Raw genomic sequence first — 24,564 nt, forward strand, 5'->3', positions numbered from 1 at the left:
TGCAATATTGTCCTGGTTTTAAACAGTTATGACACTGTCCTTTTTCTCGGAGCAGTTTTCTTTTTTGTTCAACTGATCGCTTAATTCTTCATATTTATCACTGGGACGACTTCCACCACACAGATTACCGCTTGCCTGAGTGGACGTCATAACTTTCTTGTTAGCTTGTTTGTTCTTCAGATTTGCGTTTGTATTCAATGCCTTTGTTTCGTTGTCATTTACCAGCATATATGATTGGGAACATTCGGTTAAAAATGTCAAGAAATTGTCCAGTCGAGTGTTGCCTTTCAGCCTTTCCTGGCAGTCTCTTTGCTCAATGAAATCCAGCTGCTTCTTTGCTAGATGAATAACCAATGTATCCCAATATTGTACCAGTTGCTTCATTGCTTTTAATGAAGCCATGTGAGTTTGAATATGAAATTGTAATTGCCTGCGTGATTCAGATTTGTTCTCTTTAAGATTTGTAGGAAACTTGAAAAGTTCATCTAGATGTGTCTCGATTATCATAATTTGATTATCATATGTATCTATAAACAAGTTCCAGGCGCTTGTGTAGTTTTCTTCTGAAATGGTAAAACCTTGAATGACTTTGCATGCCTTGCCGTGCTGAAGATCAATCAGATACTGATATAGTGTTAAACAAAGTTAAAAATGTTACATATATTTGTTGAAACTAGTTTCGGTCTTACCTGAGACTATTATCAGTCAAAATGAAACTTAAGGCAAGAGATGAATATGGATAAAATTTAAGCTGAGCTGCATTCTAGATGATGCTTCACATGGTCTGCTGTGAAATGCAGTCTTTAAATTGGAGGAAAGCTGAGAGCTTGCACTGGACATGTGATTGTGATGAGTGTTTTTTAAATCTTTACTCTTCTTGCATTGAATTTCGTTCTTGCTTCATAAATTTTATCTGTATTCATGGCTTGCCTTAACTTTGATTTTGACTAATGTTGATCTGTGGTAAGACCGAAACTAGTTTCAACAAATATATGTAACTTTTTTAAGGTTACAACAAGCAGTTTTGAATAGGTGGAAACCTTCAGCTTTTGTTTAACACTATCATTGCTCTTGAATACGGATTAATATGAAATTTATTACCTATGACAGATACTGATATTTTTGAATATTTATTAGTTGAGTATGATTATGAATGGTTGACTCAAAACTGGTTTTTTTTTAAAAGCAACCATTTTGTGAATTTTCCGTTGAATTCCAGTAATTTAATTTCTGGTAATTTCTGTAGTCTTCTGTTATGATTTTGTGGAACTTCCTATTGATGAATGGCGTTGTTTATGGCAGTGTTCATTTGAGCTAGCAAATTATTTTGAACAACCTCTGCTTCATCAATTATCGTTTGCAGTCGTGTAACTGCACTGAAATAAATAGATTTAAATAGCTCTCGCTCTCTCTCACATTCCTCTTTAAACTTTAGTGCAGCTATTTCATCAGTGATCTTTGTACCCTGTATTTTAATTTGTACTTCTTCAAAAGAATTCCAGAGATCTTCACATTTTTAAATTCTAACCTTGGCCTCTGATTTTGATTTGTTAGGTGTAATTGGGTTCATTATTCTTGTTAACGTGCCTTTTACTCGACCACGTAATTGTTTCAGTTTTCTTAGTTGCGACATATCGAAATTAAGGTTATACTGTATATACAAATTTGACGGGATTGCATGAAGGTTATGCATAAATTCAAAAGAATCGTGTTACTGAATTGAGGTTATGTGACAAAGGAAACTGTATCTTTTATATTGATGACAACAGGTGGAACAGTGGACTTCAATTATTGTTATTGTTAATATTACGGTGATCAGTGCATGTTTATATTATGAAAATATGTGCTAAAAAAGCAGACCATTATCTAAGACTATGTGTAGCAAGGATGGTATACTGTATATGTCGCAAGGATTCTTGCACTGAGCGGAGTGAAGAATGTAAATCTTGAGATCTTGTCTTTACCTCTTTGTATGTGCGTAACCTTGAATCGTACTTGCCTGATGACTGATTTGTGCTGCACTCTGTTGAAGGTGTTAGCCTCAGTGCTTTGATTTTTGTTTTGAACGAGAATGCAATATGGGTAAATGATTCCACAAATTCAAAATGTGTTTGTTTTTACTTCACTGTTTAACCTCAGTGGCAATGCATTGTTTTCACTTTTGAATTTCACCTTTCATGATATTGCGTGTATTGAATGTCTTAAGTTATTGAGAGCCGTACTGTTGGCCCCCAAGGTTTTTTGATTGATTTTGAATTAAAGGAACTTGGTGCCTTCAATACTTTATTGCATTTGATATTTCTTCCTTATTTGATATCACATAACTTGATGACGGACATGACTGTTGCATGCGAAACAATTTTCATCAACACAGAATCATCCGACCAGTCGGAAATAGGCTCGGAAATTGCCAATTTCAATGATAAAAATTCAAAGTCTATTCATAAAACTGAATCTGTCTGTTCATTCTGAATAACCTCGAAATCAGATCGGTCACTTTCATCTTCCAACAAAAGTTTGCACTATTCATTTCTAATTTTCTGTAATGAAGAGAAGATGCCATATTTAGACACATACTGTACTAAAAAGGCATACAATCAATCAAATGATATATATTTACAGAAGTAAATAACTCTTACTGGACGGAAAACTACGAAATAAAATGAAATAGAGTAGCAAAGCAGAGCCCGTGGAGGTTTGTTTACAAACACTACAGAAATGGCGCTCAAACAGATCGTCGCACAGCTGCATTAGTTTATTCCTGTGAAATTGCGCTGAAAGAGGTTGTAAATATGAACAAAACTGAAATCGCGGCTGCTGTGGACTTTGAAAACTATAATAAGTAGTCTATCATGACATCTGTTGAAGAAATGAAGGAATCACAAGAAGAAATACAAACATGTCGAATATTCGACAGTGCCACTACAGCAAGGATCAAAGTGTCGAATATTCGACAGTTGCCAGTTCTAGGGTTAATATGTTCTCATAACCCAATTATTATTCAAGCTTATAATAAGTGTTGTAATATGTTTGATGTTCTAATAGATCCTCCACGCCGCTCCAATCGCATTCTGCGGTCTGTACTCTGTAACTCTGTGAGGCGAATAAGACATCGTCCTGCCCGGGAGGTATCCTCGTCAAGCAGTAGTGATGATGAGAGGTTTGACCGCAAAAAGGCCAAGGGACTGAGCAAGTCGCGTAGCAGGTGAGGGTTACTTATGACAAGAGCAGTGCTCGCTTTATTTTTTATTTTTTGAAATTGTTCGTGGAAGTACTCTGAACATGGTTGTACTGTGCATTCTTACTTAAATCTGAAATGTGTTGGAGCCCTAAATATCAAACCCCTTTTCCATAGATTTTTCTCAGCACGCATGGTGGCTGTCTGTGATTGTTACGGTGCCAATCTTTGTGCTGTGACGCTGTGGTTAGCTGGTTTGAGTCCTATTGGTTGAAAATTTTTTCATCATCTGAATGTTGATAGTTTTTCGTCCGTTGGATGGCGATGTTAAGGCTTTAGCAGACCCTTTGGTGTTGTTCGACAGGAGTAGACTGTGCTGACACCGGGTTTCACACTCTTACACACTTAGATGCACTAGTCTCTCATGCGTGTCAACTAAAAATATCTGCATCGGGCCTCTTCAGAGACTACATGACTTCATCATAATGATCATCATTAAAAAAAAAAATTAATGCATAACAAAATGTTACTATAATTCAGCTTATTTCTGTAGACTCCTGCAGTGTTACTGTCAAGTGAAGGAAGAAGGGAAGGAATGTTGTGGGATGGGACGTAATTCAGTTAAATTGATCAGAACATCCTGAACTTTTCTACATCAATGGCTTGTAATTAACTTTGGCGATGTCTCATGGGCCACATCTATAGTTAATCAGTCAATCGAAATCTGCTAATCTCCATACAGATCTGTTGGCCGTGTGGCAGATTCCCTATCAATTCTTTACCTAGTCGTTTCTTAAATGATTTCAATGAAATTGGAAATTTATGGATCATTTCACTTGATACATTATTCCAGTTCCTAATTCCTTCCTCTTCCTGAAAATCCACTTCCTTTTTCCAGTCATCCAACCGGGTTAGGAATGGAAAGAAAGAGGCCCCATCTGGCAGTGGGATGGGAATTGTGCTGGCTGCTGAAGCTTGTCGCACATAATAATACCCTCTTTCTTTAAATGCATATTTGCTCCAATATGTTATTTTGAATTCCAACGTTATCTTCATAGGTTCACCGGGGAAAATATTAGTCCCTTAGTGCGCACGCACAGATGGATCATTAAGCCTGTACAGGTGGAGCACCGAACGAGTCCTGTTCTCAACCGCACACGCACTGCCTTTGTGAGCATAAGGCAGTAGCGATCAGCGAGACATTGATATTTCAAGCGGACAGTGTACATTAACGTAGGTATGTGTAATGATGTGACAGATTGGCAGAAAGGGCAATTGTATTTGGCTTTGCCCATGGCCATACAGTGCGTGAAGTTGCTGGATTTGTTGGTGTTTCACAGCGGACTATTCAAACATGTCTACAAGCAGTGGTGTACTACATGTGGCCACGAAACAGACATCGGAATTGTGGTCAGAAAAATATCCTCACTGAGAAAGACCGGAGACATGATTCATGGCTTGTGAATCAAAATCGCTTCCAAACCCGACAGAAATTGCTGCAGTTAGTGAATGGAGGTCTATCCCAACCCGTTAGTGAGAGAACATTGCGATGGGAACTGCATGCGTTGAACATTTGGAGTTGGTCACCTCATAAGAGGCCATTGCTCACACAGGCACATAAAACTGCGCATCTTCAGTGGGCTAGAAATTATTGAACGAGGACAGTGGTCGACTGGCTGATTGTAATGGGATTGACTAATTTATTTCTTGTCTGTATTCCAACAACGCGCCTTGTTGAGTGCACTGAAAACCAATTGCAACATTTCATCCTGTATGTGCGGAAGGTCAGGTTCAAGCCGGAGGTGGGTCTGTGATGTTTTGGGGGTGTTTTTCGTATCATGGTTTGGGTCTCCTCACTGAGGTGATTACTAACACGAACCAGCATGTTTATTTAAACATTCTGGATGTTCAGGTTTTGCCTTTTAGTCAAAATCTGCATGATGAGTATGCTTTTGATACCCTGATGTTTGGAGATGACATCAGCAAAGTTCGTTGGGCTGTACGCATATGAGACTGGTTTTATGAACCCTCACCCACCATAGTTACGCCTTTATGAATTACACACCACAAATTACGATTTTTTGTTGATTTTTAAATCTAACTGACCGAGCTCGATAGCTTCAGTCGCATAAGTGAGGACAGTATCCAGTAATCGGGAGATAGTGGGTTCGAACCCCACTATCGGCAGCCCTGAAGATGGTTTACCGTGGTTTCCCATTTTCACATCAGGCAGATGCCGGGGCTGTACCTTAAGTAAGGCCACGGCTGCTTCCTTCCACTTCCTAGGCCTTTCCTATCCCATCGTCGCCATAAGACATGTGTCGGTGTGACGCCAAAAAAAAAAAAAAAAAAAAAAAAAAAAAATCTAACTGTATGAGGTGTTCAAAAGGATACACAAGGAATGCCATTACAGCTTGAATTGTCAGAATATTATTTTCGGATTTCTCACTAATTATTTAAACCCATTTCGTGTGTCGCTCGTTTAAGAATATTTCGAGGTTTCACGTGCCGAACGCAGTGTGTGCTTCTAGTACCGAAAACATAGGCATGTGTGCAGTGGTATATGTTGCTGAGTTTTTGTCTCTGTTCGTCACATGATCAGACTTAATGCAAAGTATGCGAGTTCTTTTGTCTTTGTTTTGGCAGCAAAGTGGTGACAAACTCAGTGTCATTGTGAATACTGTGTGCGTGAATGTTGAAGTATTTACTGCGATTTTGCTTGGCAAAATTTACATATATTGCTCTTCTAGGATATATGCTAATCGTATGTTACGAAATTGGAAAGGTTTGAAATAATGAAGCGATTTCTTGTGCAGAAAAATACGTGTAATGACGTTACCGTGACTAGTGACGCTAGTACGGTAATACACCAAAAATAGTTCAAAAATTTAGGGAGGAATACTTGAATGTATGACCCTCTTTACTGCGTTTCTCAAAATCTCATTCGCACGTGTTTTGTGGTGTGTGTAGCTGCGATTTTTCAGATGCGCGTGATGAAGAAGAATAACAAGACTGAATTCAGTGCTAGTATGAACTGTTAAGTGTTCTGTTAGTGCAGGGCATGCACATGATATCAAAAGAAAAAGCATGTCACCAATGTACTTTTACCAAACATGAACTACAAGCTCCTAAGAGACAAAGTACAGTACTCAACAAAAGAAATGATCCTTCAACCTCCACTCACATATGTACTACAGACCACCAGTTACTTTAGCAAGAATCATACACTCTTTATATGCCAGTCTTTAAATTGTTACATCTAGTGGAATTGTGTTTTTTAAATTGATTTTTCAATGATATGTAAGTTAGTAAAATCTCGGAGAGAAAATTCTACGGCCGCCCCCCCCCCCTCTCCTCCGTGCCCTAGCGGGTGCATTATGAATTGCCTTTCTTGAAAGTTGGCATATCTGCTATTACATCTCGATTGGCCTGCAAAATCACTTGACTAATCAAAAATCTGTGGGACGTATTGGAACAGCAGGTAAAACGAGATGTCAGCATCCCCGAAACTTGGTGGAATTCCGCAATCAGATCCTGGACTACCTTGTGGATTACAAACTATTATTCTCGTCTCAACTTCAGCCTATATGTTTTATCATATTATTCGTATCCATTGAAGTCTTGGGTTCAATTCTGGTCCCCAAGCGTTAAAATATCGTTCAAGCTTTTTACAAAAAGGATTCATTTCAGTCAGACGTGAATTATTTTTAAGAAATAATACCGTATTTACCCGAATAATGCACGCACCCTCATTTGAGGATGGCTCATTTTGAAAAAGAAATTGAAATGAATTAAAATTCCTTCAATCGAAAGAGTAACGTGGGCATAAACAAACATTTTGTATCACTCCGTGAGGTGCACGTGGTCTTTACACAAATATGAACATGTTAACTTACGGGCTGCTTTATCCGAGATGATTAAAATACATTATCACTGCTGTGAAATATATTTTCCATGAAAGTGATCAAGTAGGCCTTCTTACGTGACAGGTATTTCATTAATCTGAACTTGCAATAGGCTCGATTCCCTTTAGATGGGAAGATTCATTGTCTCTTGCATCACTAGAATCCTCTCGTAAATTACTTACAAGTTCGTCACACTCCACGTTAAAATTGAAATAATTGATAAAGAGATTCAACCTATTCAATACAAAAGAATAAGAAATGTAGTGAATTACATTCTTATTTAATAATAAGTAGAAGTGGTATCGGTTTCGACCCTAGTCCAGGTCATCATCAGCCGATTAAAACATGAAAAACAATGCATAGGAAAAGGAGATAAAAGATCAAGTACACTCCGTATCAGTAGAAGAGGCGATAAAATGTAAGTCACTTAAAAGAAAACGGTGCATAATTTTCTGAGCGGCAGTATGGCACACGCAGTGTTAGGCAGAGTCTTATAATGTTTATGAATAGCGGAGAACGGTTAAATGAGCTAGTTTTTAAACACTGTCAGGCACAAAGTCATATCAGCGCGATATATTTAACATCAGGCACTGTGGTTTCAAACGCCAGAGTAAAATGGAGAATAGCTTAATGATCCAGTAATTTTCTTCGGTTGCGGGAAAGTAAGTATATAGATAAATATAATTCAGTATAATTGAATAAGTAATTGTGCTCCTATAGAATTCTTAGAACAGTTGACGTGAAAAAAACAATTGTGAAGAGAAAAAAATATAGTAAAAAGCGCAATACTGGAAACAAATGATTTTAAGTATTTTCATGTCTTTTTCAATATTGGTGAAACTATGCTTGGAGTCTTGTATATGTTGTCCTATGGTGGGGAATCTATTGTATTTAATGGCCATGACGAATATAAGAACCAAGTGTGATGACTCAACTGTTATAGCGTGGTAGTTTGTGGACCCGCCACTGGGAGCACTGCAAACGTCGGTGTCCAACACGTGCTTCAGTAGACCGGCAAACCATATGTTTGAAAGTGCGGGGAGATGTTATTGTGTGAGATATTTCAAGTCAACAAGTTGAATTTCCTTTGCTTTCAGTTCCTAAACTCAGTTCATTGTGTGTTGTGCACTTAAAGCAAGTGTGTTATGTGGCCTGATTAAATTAATAGTTCACCGTGCCGTACTGTTTTGTGCCGGGCTGTAAGTCAGGCTATGGTAGAGTAGTTAATGGTATACAATTCTTTTCACCACCGAAGGATAGAAATAAATTTGAAAAATGGGCCAGAGCTATTCCACGAAAGGATACTGTGTTAACGCGTAATAGTAGAATTTGTCAAGTTCATTTCTCTGACGTTTTGATAGTAAAATCAGATAACTTTATAGTGAATGGTGAAAACGTGGTTATGCCTCGTGAGAGATGGAAATTACGTCCAGGAGCAGTGCCTCACATTTTCCCTAATTTGCCGAAATACCTTTCAAGTGAGATTAAGTCCCGTGAAACTCCCAACTGGAAAAAGAATCTATACACCACTAGGAGAAGAAGAAAGAAGATTGAAGACGGTAGTTTAGTAGCAAATGGAGAATTAAAAGGTCAGTCTAATGTTGACCAAAATTTGGGTTATTCTAGTGTGCTTTCTGATGCCGAAAAGGCAATATTATCGCTCAAAAGGCGCCTAAAAAATGCTAATCGAAATTTAATTCGAGCTAGATCCAGTCTAAACTTAGCAAAATCGAGAATTAATGTATTGGAGAAGCAGGTTTGAAATACACATTTCGAATCTCTACGATTGAGAAGTGTGAAATGTACCATTTGGCTGGGTACGTTGTTAATCACTTATAAAGTGTTCGCCCTGTGCCCATTCTCTACGTGACAATAATCAAAGTACATTCTCAGTTCTCTCCGAAATAACAGACTATGGTTCAAGCAATAATGAAGTGTTTTTAACACGCCCTTCGAAAAGTATATGTGACATTCTTTTCCAGGCCAGTGAAAAACTGAACTCAAAATCGATGTGGAGCGAAATACTTTTTGATTGTATCGATTCTATAGACAAAATTTCATTTGATCCTTCAGGTGCTGGCTGCTGTCTTCAACATATTATGGATATAATCCCCAGACTTGTTTATCATTGTCTGAAGTGCCGATTTTTCTTCAGAGCGAAAGAAATCCGGGGAGATTTACAATCTCGAACATCCGCCAAATCTTCACGCACGCTTCCGAAAGTCCAGTAACCGACAAACTGAGATGCTAAGTAGAGTATTACCTTTAAATGGTTCATGGGTGTTTTTTTAATATGCTGGGAGTTGTTATTTATGTATGTATACACTCGAGTAACTTGTGCTTTTCGCAACATGTGATGAAAGTCGTAGCTCTTATTTCCGTGTATGATATTTTTCTATTGTTCTCTGCCGTGGTATTTTAATTGTAATCTCTCATTTAAAAAAATAAAAGACAGTGTATATACTTATCAGTTACGGAGTAATACGTGTCCTGTGTCACCATTCCTAAGACCAGCTGATAGGTATTGTGGAGCTACCAAACTCTAGCGCTGCCTGGCGGGGCGCGCCTGAACTCGATGAGTCATCACACTTGGTTCTTATATTCGTCATGTAATGGCGTTTATATGTTCAGAGTATCTGATATTGAAGTTGCGGCCAGTTTGTCCGATGTAGAAGGAGTTGCAGTTGTTACATTTGAATCTGTACACTCCAGATTTAGAAAAAGCATTAGATTTATTTAGTGATTTAGAGTTGTGTAAAATATCCAGATTTCTATTGTTAGTTCTAAAAGAAATGTTCATGTTGTGTTTTTTTAAAAATATTAGTTATTTTATAAGCATCTTGAGTGAAAATGAAAGTGGAAAATGCAGTTGGTTTTGTTATGTCTTAAGATAAAGTGGTTTTAGGACGGTATTTGAATTTGTTGATGATGCGGTTTATGAAGGAGTTGTTAAAGCCATTGAATTTAGCGATGTTATGGATGGTGTTCAATTCATTATTTAAATCTTTTTTTAGACATAGGGGTGTTGAAGGCACAGAAAATTAAGCTGTTATAAGTAGCACGTTTATGTGCTTGAGGGTGCGAAGAGTCTTGTCGTATTGTGGTTGCTGTTTGGGTTGGTTTTCTGAATATTTTGTAAGATAAAGAAGAAGGATGTCTAGTGATAGTTAAGTCTAGAAAGTTAAGAGTTTGGTTGTGTTCTGATTCGAGGGTGAATTTAATGTTAGTCTAAGTTGTTGTGCACTGTTTTCTTTTAAGTGACTTACATTTTATCGCCTCTTCTACTGATCTGGAGTGTACTTGATCTTTTATCTCCTTTTCCTATGCATTGTTTTTCATGTTTTAATCGGCTGATGATGACCTGGACTAGGGTCGAAACCGGTACCACTTCTACTTATTATTAAATAAGAATGTAATTCACTACATTTCTTATTCTTTTGTATTGAATAGGTTGAATCTCTTTATCAATTATTTCATTTTTAACTGTAATATTCTTCAATACGGGACAATGAAATTTTAAACTTTAAATAATCACTCCACGTCTAAAACACTTCTCACACATGCTCTCTTTTGACTGGACAATAACACGACCATGGTGGATAATTCTTTTCATGCAGTGTGAACACGTGAAATGCACACTGGTGAAATATGATGTTAATTTTGCAATACAGTAAAACCTTCTTAATTTCGAAGTCTTTGTAATACAGAAATCGGACTTCCATTACGTGATTTCGAATGAACAGCCATCTTGTAATTCAAATATTCCAACCCTCGCCAGTTTTCGCGGACTTAACCAAGGAAGGTTAAAATCTGCGACCCTGTCAAGACCCCTTGGGCCAAAGGCCAGCACGCTAACTATTTGTCTGTAGAGCCGGATATGGTCATACTTGTACCGCACCATACCACAAGACGTAATCAAAACAATAGATTTTTCCTACATGGGCTATGTATCCCACAATCTAGTTGGCAAGGTATTGGTGCTAGATGGTTTGGAAAGGGGAAGGAAACACAAACAAAAATGAACCAAAAACCCCACGGCACTTAACGCCCTTGAAAGGGCTTTGGCCTGCCCAGCGACCGCTGCTCAGCCCGAAGGCCTGCAGATTACGAGGGGCCGTGTGGTCAGCACGATGCATCCTCTCGGCCGTTATTCTGGGCTTTCGAGACCGGGGCCGCCATCTCACCGTCAGATAGCTCTTCAATCCTAATCACATAACCTTTCAAATCCCTGACCTGGCCGGGAATCAAACCCGGGGCCTCCGGGCGAGAGGCAGGCTCGCTACCCTTACATCACGGGGCGGCAACAAAAATGAACTCCAAGGATAAAGATATCACGAAGGACTTACCTTAAAAATAAACAATATAATCGACCTAGTTTCAAAGAGGAAAATGAACTGAGGTCCATTCAAGAAATCAGAAAGCGTTGGGGAATATACAGGTTTATTATCATACTGGATAGATAATTTAAAGAAATAGAAAGGAATAAAATTATCAACACCAAAATACAAATTTAAAATAACAACCCAAAATCAGTAAGTAATCTTGTTGTATTAAAATAAGGTTCTCTTATGGCACAGTGTCACACGCAACTAGGTTCATTTTTAAGAAATCATATCTTTCAAATACATGGTCATACTATATACATTAAAATTTCATAACCTTTTCTAAGTGCACTTCACACTCAATTTCCACTAATTAAACATGTAAGGATATAATACATGCTAACCTTCCTTATAGTAAGATATAATATCCACACCAAATAAGGTGTATTTCACACCAGAAAACCTTCTAAAATCAAAATAAATATTGTACTTCACACTTAATCCTTTTGGTTCAAATTCATATCTTATATGCTTAATAGGATACATCATGTTTTCACTGCAAGAATTTGTTTACTGTGAGGCCTCCTGTTATCAGTACCCAGATTTTCATTTTATTATTCTCAGAATTATCTTAAAATTTCATCACAATTTTTAATAATCACACTGGTCAGTGTTAATGCCATTAAATTGATCAAAAATCTTTAAAATTCCTATGCCCTTGGGACTAGAACCACTTAAGAGTTCATCACAAGTCTACCACAGTACATAGCATTCAATACTGACTTCAGTGGCTGTGTATTCAATTAATTTCAAAAATTCAGTTAACGTGTTGTTCCATTCAATATTTGGTCATAATACATCAAGTAATCTTTCACTTTATACCAGCAAGACATCTTGGGCTTTTAAAATACTTCCAGCTTGCACACACTAAGTCGTCATAATAACAGAATAACATTCCTGACTGTTATACTTATGCAACGTAACAATTTTTAATCAGATAAAGTAAAGTAACATACAGATAATAGAGGCGGTGTGTACAAAGGGCAGCGACGTAATCAACGCGAGCTTAACTCGCGCTTACTGGGAATTTCTCGTTTGTGGGAACAATTGCAAGCACCAATCCCTAGCATGAAGGAGGTTCAATGGGTTGCCCGGTCCTTTCGGACTAGGACACTCTGATTCCTTCAGTGTAGTGTGCGTGCGGCCCAGGATATCTAAGGGCATCACAGACCTGTTATTGCTCAATCTCGTGCGACTAGGAGCCGCCTGTACCTCTAAGATGATGTGTTGTCGCCGGTAGCACGAACGGATACCGGATGTGACTATTTAGCAGGCTAGAGTCTCGTTCGTTATCGGAATTAACCAGACTAATAGCTACACCAAATAAGAACGGCCATGCACCACCACCCACCGAATCAAGAAAGAGCTCTCAATCTGTCAATCCTTCCGGTGTCCGGGCCTGGTGAGGTTTCCCGTGTTGATTGAAATTAAGCCGCAGGCTCCACTCCTGGTGGTGCCCTTCCGTCAATTCCTTTATATCTCAGCTTTGCCACCATACTTCCCCCGGAACCCAAAAGCTTTGGTTTCCCGGGAGCTGCCCGCCGAGTCATGGGAGGAACTTCGGCGGTTCGCTAGCTGCCATCGTTTATGGTTAGAACTAGGGCGGTATCTGATTGCCTTCGAACCTCTAACTTTCATTCTTGATTAATGAAAACATACTTGACAAATGCTTTCGCTTTGGTCCGTCTTGCGACGATCCAAGAATTTCACCTCTAACGTCGCAATACGAATAACATACAGATAATAGTTAAGGATTGTAGTAAAGGAGTCATCATCCCACTGTTCAAAAAGGCAACCGACGGAAATGTGGAAATTACAGGGGCATCACGCTGTTGTCACACACACTGCGGCTGCTGGAAAAGATCATAGAAACAAGACTTAGGAAGATAGTGGAACCTTTGCTTGAGGAAGAACAACACAGGTTCAGGAAAGGTCGAAGTACTGTGGATCTTATCTTTGCAATAAAGATGCTGACAGAAAAGTACTGGGAATACGGTAGAAATTTTTCGATTGCATTTGTAGACATTGAAAAAGCATATGATAGTCTTCCTCGAAACAAGATATGGGAATGTCTAGAAGACCTAAAAGTGCCAAAGTACTTAACTGACAAAGTCAAGATGCTATACCAGAAGTGCTACAGCTGTGTCCAGATAGGCAACGGACGATCAAAATGGTTTGAAACAAAGATAGGTGTCCAACAAGGAAGTGCTCTGTCACCACTCCTGTTCATAATAGTAATGGACAAGGTCATCAAATCTATCAAGAAAATGGACAGTGAACCAAACGCCCTAGTATTTGCTGATGATGTGCTTTTATGGGGAGAGACAGAGGCTGAAGTTCAGAAGAAACTTAATGAATGGAACAACACATTCAAAAATTTTGGACTGAAGATGAGCAAAACAAAGACAGTGGAAATGACCATCAACAAGGAAGTAACAAGCTCAAATATATTTCTGGAAGGAGCAAAAATCGAATCAGCTTCCCACTTCAAATCCCTCGGAAGCACAATCTGTTAGGCAGGAAATACTCGGCGGGACACAGAAAGCATCAAACTTCTACAGTCAAGCCAGTAATCTCCTCTGGGACTGCAAAGTACCACAGAAAGCGAAAGCAATCATGTACCACACTTACTTCGTACCAATCCTCACGTACGGTTTAGAGACATGTAGCCTACTAAACAAAGACTTCAGTAGAATCCAAGCAACTGAAATGAGATTCATTAGAACCATGAACCAAACAACCAGAAAGGACAAGATCAGAAAGGAAGTGAATAGGAAAGTACTGTAGCTGCTATTGAGGTGTTCTTGATAGTTAAATACGTCTATGGTCTGGTTCGTTTGTGCCAATGTAATTACAGTTTTCTTAAGTGTGACAGTGCGCGAGACACAGTTTGGGAAAGAGTCGTAGTGATTAATAAATGCAGTTTATCTGGCCTCGTGGCTTCTCTCAACGGCTCGAGGTACTCGGTGTCGCCACACCAAAGTGAAAGGTGCGCCCGCGGCCAAGGGAGGCCGGCTCGTCCGCAGGTATCCAGCTATGTAATAGCCGTCCTATTGCTAGCGCTCTCCGGAGATGTACAACTGAACCTAGGTCACAACCATAGCAACCAAGGTATGACATTTTTCTATCAAAATGTAAGGAGTATGCGTAAGTCGCTTGCTGACTTTAATGTTGGACTGAGTGAAGGGAACTATGACTGTATTTGTATCAGCGAAAGTTGGGTAACGAAACTGTAGTTGATACTGAAATATTAACGGAGAGTTGCATTGTATTTCGTAAAGACAGAAATTCCGTGAACACTGTAAAACTGGATGGCAGAGGTGTTTTACTAGCAGTGAAGTCTGACCTTGGACCAGTGTCGAAGCCTGAGCTTGCTGGGAATTGGGAGTGTAAAGTAGTGAAAGTCAACCCTCAACCCGGTCGTGCTGTCTTCATTGTGTGCTGCTGCCTGCCTCCAGATGAAGTGTACGACCGGCTTAGCGACCTACGTCAAACATTGGGAAACATTACATCTGTAATCAACTCACGGGTCACTGTTATTGTGTGCGGTGATTTTTAACTTGAGTCAATTAGCTTGGAAAACTGATGAGTCGTCAAAAGTACAACACATTATCAAACAGAGAAGCGAGGAGGTATTCTTATTTCTAGAAATTATTAATGAATTTGATCTCAGTCAGATTTGTGATTACCCTACTAGGACTGATAATTTTCTAGACTTAATTTTAGTCTCAAACGAATTACTTCAAAGTGGAGAGTGTGTCAAAACTGAAAATGTAATTCACTCTGATCACCAAGCCATCGAAATCTTCCTGCCTATGCCAAGGACATTTCGCTTCACAGCACAAAACAGTCATATTTGCGTGGAAGAAAGCTGATTTTTCTTTAATGGGGGACATTTTATCCCTGTGCCCCTGGAATATGATTAGAGTCCCACTCTGTGGATGAAGCTGTGGGCACTTTTTATGACTTACTATATGCATTACAAGATATTAGAATCATTCCGTATTGACGGTTTTCACTTTACAATGGCGAAAAATGAAAGTATCCTCCAAATCAATACATCATATATTCCGTCATTAGACGGAGTAAACAAGATCAGACATGTTTCAGCTCGTTTGAGCCATCTTCAGTGAAAAAAATTAGGGGGGTTGGAATAATTTACATAATATGAGTTGAAAAAATGCTAAAAAACATAATGAAAGCGCAAATGAAAAAACAAACAAAAGAGAGCCTATACGGAAACAAAATTAGCACAAATATACAATATTTACATCAATATGCAGAGCAAAAAACAACTTATTGTGACAAAATTCAGTGAAACAGGTGTTAATTTGAAATAATAATAGATACTAAAAACTGTGTTAACCTAAGAAACAAGGGAATGAGAAAACAAATGATGTAGATGGAAATGAATGATAGTAGCACATGGTGAGGTTGTGGACCTCATAGTTTACAAACTATTGGTTTATAAAAATCACAAAACAGTTTGAAATCGCTGTCAAAATCGTCTTAGTGGAAATCCATCACATCAAACTGGTCAGGAGGAGAGCGGGAGCAAACATTTTGAGAGAAACCAAGCCTGAATTAACCTGCAGGCGAAAAGCCTGTGATAAGGAGAAAAAAACACCATGAAATTTAAGGTTTTAGAAATAGCAGCATTCTCAATATCTTCTCAATCTAGCGGTCCCTTTCTTCATTATTGTTTCATAATGTTGGCTGGTGTTTTGCCTTATTATAGAGGGGTCGGAAGAGCCGCATATAAAAATATGAGAAGCTGTGTTAGGTGGAAGACAGATGCATAGTAAATTGTAGTAATCTAGTGGAAACCGTCAATGAAGTTCCATTACAGATTAGAACTTATATGAGTTTACATTTCATAGACAGCACTTATAGAGCACACTCATTGATACAGTAAGTATCACTGGAGATGTGGCAGTGCTGTATATTATGCCCATGCTTCCTGGATCGTGTAGTTCTGGCTACCGAATAGTGGGATGATCTATTGCGTTTTGTTTATCGAAGTACGTCGCGCGTACGCGCAAAATTTTTGAGGTTAAAAGATCGTCTATATTGGATTTGATTATCAGAATGGATAATAAAACAGCGAGCTGAGACGGCACCTGCAAGAACTTTTATCGAAGTACAGTACATGCACATAATATAGAACAAGTAGACCGACACAGTTTCTCATCAGAATATGAATGACGTGAGAAAAACTTGTTGTGGACAGTGCAAACTATGAAAATGCCCAGAGTTTAATTTTCTTCTTAATATAATATGTTTATAGTTATCCAGGCACTCGAACCTATACAAATATTCATCCAAATGTAGAATATCTAGCCCTGCAACGCTTTTAATGATTTGACAAATATATCCGTAGCCGTTACGTTGTAATAGGCCTAATTACTTCCCCATAATTAGTATGTTTTGATGTGCGATGCCATAATATTAGAAACTTCTGATATATACCGGCAAACGATTGGTTGACTAACCTGATATACTTAGCACAAATCAACCGTAAAATAAATGGTAGTAGTGCAACACGTTCATTTTTCTTATAACTCAGTATAGTTCTTTACTATTCCATAGGCCTACAGTCTTGGTAACTTATCAACTTGTAACACATTTAATTAAGCAAAATACCGGTCATGATGATGGTGATGATAATAATATCAATAATAATAATAATAATAACCTGAAATTAAGAGGTGGCATAAAATCTCAAAACATTATCTTCATTAACGGTGAGGTAGTGAGTCCTCTAGAAGTTATGTTCACTCTCTCAGTCAAAGGAACACGAATATTCATAACTCTCACTTAATTAAAACGAAACCTTCTTTAAATTGTTGTTCACATTTCATTTCGACCAGATTTTCCATCTCTACTGTGTGCACGGAAAGTATTCTTTGAATGAAATGCAACATATTCAGCAAAATCATCCTCCATCTTGCTGCAACATAAGTGAGTCACTTAAGTGTGTGTGGGAGGTCCACTTATAGCAATAAGTGGGACACTTAAATAGGTAATATGAAATGAAATCTGGCACTTATGTATAAGTGCTGTCTATGAATTCCGCCCGTAATCACTATCGCATGTTTCTGTGGTGGTTTGCAGTGTAGTGTGTTGTCTGAATATGAAGAGGAAAGTGTTGGGACAAACACAAAATCCCAGTCCCCGGGTCAGAAGAATTAATCAAAGACAATTAAAATTCCCGACCTGGACGCGAATATATCCGGGCCCTCTGAACCAAAGGCCTCAACGCTGACCATTCATCCAATGAGTCAGACTGAAATCCGAATCGCTATCGTCTATAGAGTCACTGCCACCGTCTAAAGCATCTAAATAATCCAAAACATCGGAATTGTTTAGCCTAGAACTTGGACCAGCCATTTAAAACAATTATGCCTACTCGTGGCACGGAAATCTAATAACACAAAATGTTAAATTAAACTTCACTTGAGAACACCAATAAATGTTCAATATAAACAAAATATAATAAACTACTATTAAAATGGAGACAATAAAACCAAGGAAAACACGTATTTTGAAGCTTAAAGGAGACTGTACTCGCAAGAAGCACACTTCGTTACACGTTATAAATTTCATATTAGAGCCCGTACTGTCAAAGTATCAACTTGTGAAAATCTAGATTTTATAATTCCACCTTTACAATACTGTAATTGTCTATATTACAAAGACTACATTAAATTACACTCGTGAAACATGTTTCGTCCTCTTATTGGACATCTTCAGTCACAAATACATAACATTAAAAATAAGGTGAGGACACATTAAAATAAGTGAATGCAAAGTTTTTGTATCCTGTGACGCGGCGTGATAGCGCCTTGTCAATCTTCAATGTTAAAATGGTGCAGTGTGAACATGATATGAAGCACAAAGTCCAAGTTGAACCTGATTGTGTGTTGACAATTGGGGCCTAAAAAAGAAAAAGAAAATATGAATGAACTGAAGAATAAATTGCCGTTAAAATGTGAACTAAATGCCCATCCAGTCACTCACCTCCTTGCCCGTCCTACATCGACCACTCCACCTCAAGTGCTAAGGCTAACTGAGTGACGTCCTCGAAGGTCGTTGAGGACTGATTGTGAGGGGAGGTTGAGAAGAGTTTGACGTAAGGGGAGAGGCGTGAGGTGACGTATTACTCACGCACCTTCGTGAAAAGCATTTTTTGATTAAATCCTCGAAAAGTATATTGATATCCTCCGATATCTCATTAAGATTATAAATCGGGTTGCATTTTTGATCAATATTTATAAAGATGTTTTCTAAAATGTTCAATAGATTTCCTTTCTTACATAAATGGAGAATTTGAAGATCTTGTTGTATGCCCGTGAATGTATGATTGATATCGTCCACATGAGAACCGAATGCTGAGAATCTGCCGTACGTTGACGCATTAACATGTTCATTATACCTTATGTTAAAATTGCAGCCTTTCTGTCCAATATAACTGGCGGGACACTGCTGGCACTTTAATTTGTAAACACCTGATTTCTGAAATTTACTATTGCCGTTATTGATAGTGTGCTGATTGAAGAAAAGATGAGTGTTGTTATTGGTTGTTTTAAAAGAAACTTTCATATTAAGTTTCTTGAAAACATTTGTGATTTCGTATATTTTCTGTGACTATAAGTAAAAAGGGCGTAACTATCTTCTTTCTTTTTGGTATCCTTGGTTAATGTGGAAAATGATTTTTTCTTAATTTTGCTAATAATTTTATCTACAAATTGCCTGTTGAACCCGTTTCTTTTTGCTATAAAATAAATAGTATCTAATTCATTTTTACGATCTGCTTCTGACGTGGGTATATTATAAGCTCTATAAATCATACTGTAAAAGGAGGCCCTCTTATGTGCTGCTGGGTGTATGGAATTTTGTTTAATTACGTTTGCCGTTTGAGTAGGTTTCCTAAATATTTTAAACCTAAGTTTATTAGAGTCATTAATAATTGTAATGTCAAGAAAGTTTAATGCTTTATTATTTTCACTTTCGAAAGAAAATTTAATCTGTGAATCCATATTATTTAATTGTTCTAATATCTCCTGTCCATTAGTAATGCTATGGTCAGTTATTGTAAACGTATCATCTACGTATTTCAACCAGCTTATTATTCCTTTAATGTTGTTAATTTTGCTATTTTCAAGAAAATCCATATAAATTTCCGCCATAATTCCCGAAGCTGGGGCCCCCATAGGAAGACCTTCCTCTTTATATATTTGACTGTTGAAAGTAAAGTAATTATTAGCGACGACAAATTCCAAAATATTAATAAAATCGGCTATCTCTTGCCTACTCAAATTACTGTATTTAAGTAGATTATTCTATACAAGATTTATCTCTTTTGATACTGGAATATTCGTTTCTTTTTGCTATAAAATAAATAGTATCTAATTCATTTTTACGATCTGCTTCTGACGTGGGTATATTATAAGCTCTATAAATCGTACTGTAAAAGGAGGCCCTCTTATGTGCTGCTGGGTGTATGGAATTTTGTTTAATTACGTTTGCCGTTTGAGTAGGTTTCCTAAATATTTTAAACCTAAGTTTATTAGAGTCATTAATAATTGTAATGTCAAGAAAGTTTAATGCTTTATTATTTTCACTTTCGAAAGAAAATTTAATCTGTGAATCCATATTATTTAATTGTTCTAATATCTCCTGTCCATTAGTAATGCTATGGTCAGTTATTGTAAACGTATCATCTACGTATTTCAACCAGCTTATTATTCCTTTAATGTTGTTAATTTTGCTATTTTCAAGAAAATCCATATAAATTTCCGCCATAATTCCCGAAGCTGGGGCCCCCATAGGAAGACCTTCCTCTTTATATATTTGACTGTTGAAAGTAAAGTAATTATTAGCGACGACAAACTCCAAAATATTAATAAAATCGGCTATCTCTTGCCTACTCAAATTACTGTATTTAAGTAGATTATTCTATACAAGATTTATCTCTTTTGATACTGGAATATTCGAGAACATATTTTTGACGTCGAATGAATACGTCTTATGGTTCGATTGTATGTTTAAATCCTTAATACGATCGCAAAATTCTTTGGAATTCTTAATAGACCTATTACCCTCAAATCTATAATGATTTTTTAAGAAATTGTGTATAAATCTAGAAGTCTTATATATAGGGCTATTTCTGAAATTAATGATGGGTCTTATAGGTATATTCTCTTTATGCACCTTCGGTAGTGCCTTAGCTGTCGGAATACCCGGGTTCATATTAATAAGTTTTTGAGACTCCCTTTCATTAAGGATGAAAGAAGATTGTTTAAGAAGTTTCTTTAAGTTTTTCTGAATGATATTCATCGGGTCTTTTTTTTATAATTTTGAATGAATTCTCTGCGAAAAAGGGTTCGGTTTTCTGTATGTATGAATCTTTATTCATAATGACCGTTGCATTCCGCTTGTCCGCCTTAGACACAATCAAACCATTCTCTTTAATTTTCTGTTTCAATGAAGCTATTGTTTGGTTATGATGTGTAGAAACTCTATCTTTGTTATTATTTATTAAATTAGGAAGTTTTTTCTTTATATTAAATCTCGTCTCTGGTTCTCTATCGGTAACTTTTGTATTGCACTTTCGGCTTCTGCCGTGATCGTGATCGCGTCTTTAAGTTTAAATTGAACGGGCCAATTGAACTTGGGACCTTTCTCTATAACACTTATTTCGGACTTATCAAAACAAGTCTCTGAAAGATTAATAACCGGCTCTTGAAATACAGGAATGGTTGAATGTATCTGATTATTATGATCCTTAGATGAGGGAGAATCAGTCTCAGTTCTCTTACTATTGCGCCTAAGTGTATTAGTTTTGTTGACTAACTTGTTCTGTTTATCTACAAGTAGGTATGCGATTTTATCATTTACGTAATTTTGAAACGAACTCCATTCTAATGGGGCAGTAGAGGCAGGCGCGTTGAGATGGGCCTCGTATAACTGAGTGTTAAGTAATGCTTTTTTCCTATAAAGAAATTTAATTTCGTTCCTGATCCATAGAATGTTGGATTTATCTTGTGTCTTTCTATGCCAGTACGACAATATGTTCTTGTTTTGAACCGATTTCAAAAAATTAGGGACGAGTCCCTCCTTGAGACAGTTTTTCAGGAATAGAATGTCCTTACCTATTTTTGCAATTTTTGTCTTAAGATTTAAATATTTGTTAGCTCTACCTGCCTGGTTGGCATCAACATTGCACATCATAAATTTCATATTAGAGCCCGTATTGTCAAAGTATCAACTTGTGAAAGTTTAGATTTTATAATTCCACCTTTACAATACTGTAATTGTCTTTATTACAAAGACGACATTAAATTACACTCGTGAAACATGTTTTGTCCTCTTATACGACATCTTCAGTCACAAATACAAATACGAAACATAAAAAATAAGGCGAATAAGTGAATGCAAAGTCTTTGTATCCTGTGACGCGGCGTGATAGCGTCTTGTCAATTTTCGCTATTAAAATGGTGCAGTGTGAACATTGGAACTATGAACATTCTATCATTAACTGGAAAGTTAGAACAACTCCTAGACATGATGGATAGAAGAAAAATATCAATATTAAGATTGAGACCAAATGGAAAGCGATTGAAAGTCACTTCATGGAGGATACAAATTATTCTGGAGTGGACAGGAGAAGTTAGCGAAAAATGGTGTTGGATTCTTAATTAACGAAGGGACTGATGCTACAGCTGAAGTTATCTGCAAAAGTGATAGAATCATTAAAATGTTCATGAAACTGGAGAACACTAAGTACACTGTCATACAAGTGTATGCCTCACAGACAGGCTGCAGTGAGGAAGACAAAGAAAAATTTTAGCAAGACCTGGAAGATACAGTTAATGTGAGGAAAACATTATTATTACTGGAGATCTAAACGCGCAAGTTGGGTTAGACAGACCGGGGTACGAGAACATTATTGGTCCACATGGATTTGGACAAAAGAACCCAAAAGGAGAACAACTATTAGATCTGTGCAGAAGAAATGATCTTACAATCAAAAATACTTTCTTCAAAAAAAGAGACAGTCAAAGAGTTACAAGGTACAGTTGGGATGGTCAGTATAGAATATTAATTGACTACGTAATCACAAATAAAGATGGTGGTAGACACATCACTGATGTAAAGGTCATCCCTAGTGAAAGCATAGACAGTGAACACAGATTGCTGGTAATAGCCTTCAAACATAAGACTAATGAAATGCAGAAAATTATGAAAAAACAAAGGGTTAAAACTTGGAAGTTGCAAGATGCCCAAATAAAGAAAGAATACAAACTAAGGATTCAACAGTCTGCCGAACAGTGAAGTAACCAGTGTGAATGAAAAGTGGAAAGATTTCAAAGACACCTTTGTGGGAGAAGCCATAACCTATGTGGAGTTACAAGTTCCATCAAAAGAAAAAAGGAGACACCATGGTGGAATGATAGAGTAAAAACAGCAGTGAAAGAAACCAAATAAAGAAGGCACTGGACAAGGAAAAACAAAAACAGGGACAAAAACGCAATGAACAAGAAATACAAAGACTCCAAGGAGTGTACATGTACCCGATGCATTTACTGGACGTATTACAAAATGGCGCCTACGGAAGATAGAGGCCAGCCAAGGCGAAGAAATGTGTAGTAGGATATCGATACTTATATATGTCAGAAGGCCATGACTAACTTAAACCTACCACTATGAAGGTGGTGTACAATGGTGTAGAATCGATAGAATTGTTTTTTTTTTTAAAAAAAGAAGGGTCAATCGGATTATTATAAAAACTGACTTAAAAAATTGACCTCGTGAGGATAAGACTTCCTGAACCTCGCTCTAAAAATATAAGCAATATTTGCAGTATCTAGCGTGAATTTTAAGCTCAGAGGTCGGTAATATTGAAGAAAACGAAGAGATAAACGTTGAAATACAGTAAAGAAGAAATAAAATCCAGAAATTTCGAAAAGGTCGTCAAAATACTTGGACGCAAAATCGTTCAGAAACAAGAAGTTGATTGAGTCGCGAGAGCTTGAAATTGAGCTATATTAAGTGGAAATAATAGCAACGATAGCCTAAATAAAGAGGCAATCATTATAAAAATATATATATACTTCGCAGAACCATGATGAATTCACATTTTCCAGTATCGATGGATATTGTCTACTGTGTTCCTGAACAGATAATGGCTTGCTAAATCGGCATAGACCAACCTGGAGGGAGATGTCATCCTGGCAGTTAAAACCACCCGACCCGTGTGGAGGAGGTCACTCTACCCGAGATACCAGTGATTGAGAACCTGCCCAGTTCTCAATCCAAGGCCTGTGACTAGACCGAAGAGCGACTAAGGCCCGAGATATTGAATGGCGAGCTAAGTAATAGTATTAAGTAGTATAATTTCTTATGTAGAGTATTACCAGTATATGCAATAGATCTGAATAGCCTAAACGTGAGATAATTAAGTGTGCAGTGAATACAAGAAAGTGCAGTGTGAAATATTTAAGACGATATCTCGTGACAGATTGGTAACGTATTTACTATATCATCTTATCCAAGGAAGTAAGAATACGATTTAAAAGTGCGACGTAGTGTAACATATGTTTCATAGAATCCCGGTTAGTTAGAAAGATCCATGAATGATGTAATACCAGTCAAACCCAGTTTACGTCACAGAGGGACGCATGTTTGAATTGGTTAAGTTAAATTACCGTACTCTTTGCTGTGTTATTATATTGAAAAAAAAATAGATACTGAATTTGGGGTTATATGTTAAATTGGATGACAAAATGCGTTTTGAGGAACGAATTCTGCGCTATTGGAGTGATACGTATCGTTGTGTTTAATTAATATTGGAGGTTAAACTCGATAATTATAGATGTTAAATGAATTAAATATGGGTTGAAACGAAGGTTAGTAATGAAATAATGAAGTATATATGATACTTTAAATGTATTATTGCGCAGATTAACAGGAAGTAAAACGTGTATGTGTGTATATATATATATATATAATGTGCGATATAGGAGCACAAGTGAAGCGACTATGGAATATAAGTATGCCCCAGGGAGGAACTATAGCAAGGTATGGACAATAAAAT

The 24,564-nt window shown here is 37.3% G+C and overlaps 1 protein-coding gene across 1 annotated transcript in view; it reads left to right on the forward strand.

Moving 5' to 3' along the window:
* LOC136876441 (ATPase family AAA domain-containing protein 2) overlaps positions 1-24,564 on the forward strand; it is a 456,642-nt gene that overhangs the window by 161,110 nt on the left and 270,968 nt on the right. The window contains exon 9 of the mRNA XM_067150416.2: positions 3,046-3,205. Coding sequence (XP_067006517.2) covers positions 3,046-3,205 — 160 coding nt within the window. The remainder of the gene's footprint in view (positions 1-3,045; positions 3,206-24,564) is intronic.

The sequence above is a fragment of the Anabrus simplex genome, chromosome 6 (genome assembly GCF_040414725.1).
Source record: "Anabrus simplex isolate iqAnaSimp1 chromosome 6, ASM4041472v1, whole genome shotgun sequence".
NCBI lineage: Eukaryota > Metazoa > Arthropoda > Insecta > Orthoptera > Tettigoniidae > Anabrus > Anabrus simplex.